General features: G+C 38.6%; 1 protein-coding gene across 1 annotated transcript; it reads right to left on the reverse strand.

The window, feature by feature from the left end:
* Positions 1-656: 656 nt before the first annotated feature.
* On the reverse strand, positions 657-2,946 carry beta-PheRS (phenylalanine--tRNA ligase beta subunit). Its single transcript, XM_073961517.1, has 4 exons — positions 2,760-2,946; positions 2,479-2,695; positions 1,062-2,422; positions 657-1,002 (listed from the first exon to the last, which is right to left on the reverse strand). The coding sequence occupies exons 1-4, from the start codon at positions 2,815-2,817 to the stop codon at positions 851-853; spliced, it is 1,788 nt and encodes a 595-aa protein (XP_073817618.1). The 5' UTR covers positions 2,818-2,946; the 3' UTR covers positions 657-850.
* Positions 2,947-4,643: the final 1,697 nt, after the last annotated feature.

Here is a 4,643-nt window from a genome sequence, read left to right on the forward strand (position 1 = left end):
AAGTCCATACTTCCCGAGATATGGACCTCTGAAGTTCCAAAAATTCCCTTGTTAAAGTCCAGCTATTAAGAGAAAGTCTTAAATAACCGGACGTAGGCCGGCTACTTAGAAAAAAAACTAAAATTAAAAAACGAATTTCGTGGCCAGTCCTTAAACCTGACTTGTTCCGTAATTTTTAAAACAGTTTTCAAATTTTGTTCATTGGACCCCCGAAGATATACATTTCTGATTGAATCAGTGCAATCTATGACCATAGTTGGCTTTAAAAATACGGTCCCTGCCTTTTTCTGAATCCCATGCAAAACAGCTTACTATGAAATATGTAAAAAATGTGTTAAATTCGATCCTAAGGCGATAAGTTGATAAGATATAAGCAGCATTTTGTTAGCACCATTTGGATCAAACAAGTCATACCCTAAGCATTCTATGTCTAGTTCATAAAGAAGAAAATACAGTCCGCTCCAATTGCTGAGGACTACGTTTACTACAATAATTGAACACTACAAATCGTTAACTGTCCAGCCACACATACCCAAGAAATCCCAAAAGAATGACCTGAACATCGATTAACAGATTAACATAAACGCTTTATCTTAGTTATATGCTGGATGACAAGATCTAAAATATGTTCGGTTAAAAGAATAAACATAATTTGATTTGAGTTAGGGCTTAAAGCTTTATTAAATATTTGTTTTCTTTTAGTAATAAATTAAAATATAAAATATCAAGACTACCAAGATGTTCACTTTTCATTGATTTCTTTATTCTTGTTCAAATCACCAGTAAAATTGAATTAGGATATTCCCTTACACGCAAGGCAAATGCAGTTCTATTCATTTCATCACCACGCCTAGACAAATGGTTCGATATTGAATTCAACCACTGAACATGGTGTTGTTAATTCAAATGCCTGCAAAACAGTGGGGTGGAGTACACCAATTTTACCAATAGCAACATTATTCAACATGATATGGGCACAACGTCCAGGGAAATATGAGGGATCTACAAAAATGTGCACATTAATATAAAATTCAAAATTCTTTTAAAGTAACAAATAATACCTTCAGCAGCTTGCAAGTAGTATCCTCCATTCTTGGAACTTGATGATTTCCATGAAACTTCCAACAATTGCATTACACGATCCAATAAACCATGCACCACCTCGAAGCCGGCAGTTTTATTACAATTAACAGCACACAAACGTCTTTCATTGCGGGCTCCCACCTCGGTATCATCATCGGGCACAACGACATCACTAATTTCAAACAACTTCAAGGGCAATGGCATTTTACGATTAGCCACTAAGGTTTTCAATAGACCGGGCAAAAGGGTGGTTCTAACAACCTGGAATTCTAAAGTCTTGGGATTGGCAATATGCACTGCGGGCATATTATCTATGGATTTGTTCAGTTTACGTGCAATATCATCCCGCGAACACAATGTAAAGGTAAGTGCTTCAGTAAAACCAGCCTGAGCAACTTGTTCTCTTAGCTGTTCGGTCAACTTGTTCAAGGGATATTGTTTGGCAATGTGCATAAAGGATGGCAGCGACTTCTTAATGTTGTTATAACCAAAGGCAATGGCCACATCTTCATATATGTCACAAGCATGAATGACATCATGTCTAGTGGGTGGAATTTTAACCTTAATTTGATCACCATCATCTTGACATTCTGCCTCCAAATACATGCGTGTTAACATATCGGCAATTTTGTTTGGACTTTCAGAAATTCCAATTGCTTCATTGGCCTTTTTGGCAGAGATGGTTTCCTCACGCACTTCCAGTTCGGGATAGGTAACAGTCGTTCCATCCGGTTGTAAAACATCACATGGTTCAACACTGAATTTATCTCCGCAATGGGACGAGAACATACACACGATTGTGTCCAACACAACCTTGGCTTTGGTTAAATCTGTGGCCGTACATTCAATGAAAACATTTTTGGTTTTCAATGAAATCTTTGAATGATCACCGTTTATTATGGGTGGCAAAGACAATACCACACCATTGGAATCATAAATCACTGGATACACCGGTGAATCACGAATAATGGGTAAATATTGTTTGAGCTGAGCATGCGTCGAATAGAATTCCATTAATTCATTGCCATTCATGGATTTAGTTTGATTGAGGGGAACAAAATTGATATCGGTTGGAGCACGAGCCTCATAAGTAAAAGGACCTTGTATGGTATCCAAATCATGTGTACCAATAGCCACCAGGGTACGTTTGCGGCAAATGTTCTGATGCAGTTTATCTTGCAAATCAATGAATGAATCGTAGGCCGCCTGATTTAGGGTAATGTTGCGCAAAACTGCAGCCACGGCAAAGGGACGAATTTGGGCCGTTTCTGGCAAAATTTTCATCACTTGGCGTTTGCCATCAGCTGGTTCCACCATTTTAAATTGTGGTGGTTTAATCCTTAAAAAGCGAAAGATGAAATAAAACAAACAATGCAATGCCACTCCCGCACTTACTTGCCCTGAAACACCAATAGACCGGTAACTAAACCCTCCATGCACAGTAAATCGTAGCGATTTGCTGGAATATCAATTCTGTAAATGATTTCCTCTGAAGCATCTGCAGCTCCAGCAGCATCATCACCCTGTTCACGGGTTAACATTTGTTTTTCGGTGGTCACTTCATCCAGTTCCAGACCGAAGGCAAAACACAGTGTTTGAAATTCATCATCGGCTGAAAGACAACACACAAATTATTAATTCACCATCAAAGTTACTGGATTCTCTTTGGTTATTACTGTATGTCTTGCCCAAGGCTTCGAACAAGAGATCACGTTTAACTCCTATGGTCGGCATGTTTTGTTTTATTGATCAATTCCAACAATATTTAACCCTTTTTCCTGGCCACGAATCCGGAGATGTCGGGGAAAAAATTGCACACGCGTTAAAATTTTTGACAGCAGTTTGTTTTTATGCTTCTTCTTATTCTTGCGGCAGTGGAAATATGGAAATGATAACACACAATGGAATACAACTCTTTTATTCCAATTGGATTTTTTCTTTTGGATTTACTGAGTGGTCGTTAAATTCAAATGCTTATTTGTCTTTTATTTGGAATCTTTGTACCTATGGATATTAGACTGGTTTTAAAAAATCGATGTGTGATTTTGTTATGCGGCATCCCCCCAAAAGTGTTTAGTTTTGTTAGATTTTAAGATTGCCAAAGTTTGACCACAATCGGAATATGTTAGTCCCGGTCCACACTAGAGTGATTTCATTGAAAAAATTGCATGAAATTATGCGTCTCTAGATCGACCTCCATGGTAGAGTAAAATCATAAAATTGCTGTAGGGGGTAATACGATTTAAGAACACCTAATTTCATGAATTTTTTTAATGAAATTCACGCTAGTGTGGACCGGGACTTAACACGTGCACTGGGGTGTCAAAGTTTCCATAGTAATTTGTATAGAACCAAAGATGAATTTTCGCGAAATTGCTTAAAGGCCACATTTATTGTCCAGTCGATGAGAAATGTTTACCAGTTCATTTCTGTGCCTAAACAAGTAATCCTACAAAAATTTTTGAAAATCGGGTCGGATTGTAATATTAGCTATATAAAGGACCTGTTGCTGTTATAGCGATGCAAACACGTTCGGTGGTATATCTTTTTGCAGTAACCTGGTTCTGCTGTGTCCAGATGGACTGACTGCGTACATAAAAAATCAGGAGGCAGGTGAGTGTGTTTAGCTTTGCAGTTAAACAAATGCAGCGTGTCGTACGGTCCCAATCCATATGCAAGCCAGTATAAATTGGGACTGTGATATCGTCCGGATCTTATAATATATACTCGCAATTTTTCCACAGACTTCTCAGAAGGGACAAGGGACATCTCTCATATCAATGAGCGCACGCCGATTCATATTGGCTCATTGATATGGGATCTACTCTTTATAGCCGAGTCCAAACGGTGTGTCTTACGACACTACTATGTGGACAAGTTTTTCAATGCTGAAATAGACAGAAAATGGAAGCCAGCGTTACCGCCGAAAATTTTGATGTTCTGGTCAGGGATTGAACCGCAGACATTCTGAATTTCAAGACGGACGTGCTTGCCATTGAACCAAGGTGGCACCGTCCGGATCATGATTAAACATAAATAACTCGTGTTTGCCTCGGTAGCTGGCGTTCTCCTGCACACTACTTTTTTAATGCCGGCGCAACTGAATTAGTGTAAATGCTATTCAGATTCTCGTTTATACCTTTGGACCTCTCTCTCTAGGAAGCCTGTCTATAAAATCGTGACAGGGATGCTCGCTGCCATAACACCTAAGCAGGTACTGCATCACAACATCCTGTTGGCTAAGCCACCGGTATGATCTTCGAGGAGACACACTGTTGCAGTCCTCTCGGCGGCATATCACGCTGGCGCCGCATAGCTTACCACAGACCGACCCACTGTGGTCCTAACCTGCGACAAAAATATATGTATGTATCATATTTTAATATTCTAACAATGTTTTTGTAATATATAACGGTATTTAAGAAAGCAAAACAGAAGAAGTTGACATTTACGTATGACCCTTAAAGTCTTTAAAAACTTCAGTAAGGTTGTGACTTTTTACAAGTCAAATAACTAAGAATTTAAAAGATAAAATAATTTTTTTCGAAATGGAAGTTTTA

Source organism: Musca autumnalis, unplaced genomic scaffold (genome assembly GCF_047663935.1).
Source record: "Musca autumnalis isolate F117 unplaced genomic scaffold, ASM4766393v1 scaffold_1, whole genome shotgun sequence".
Taxonomy (NCBI): domain Eukaryota; kingdom Metazoa; phylum Arthropoda; class Insecta; order Diptera; family Muscidae; genus Musca; species Musca autumnalis.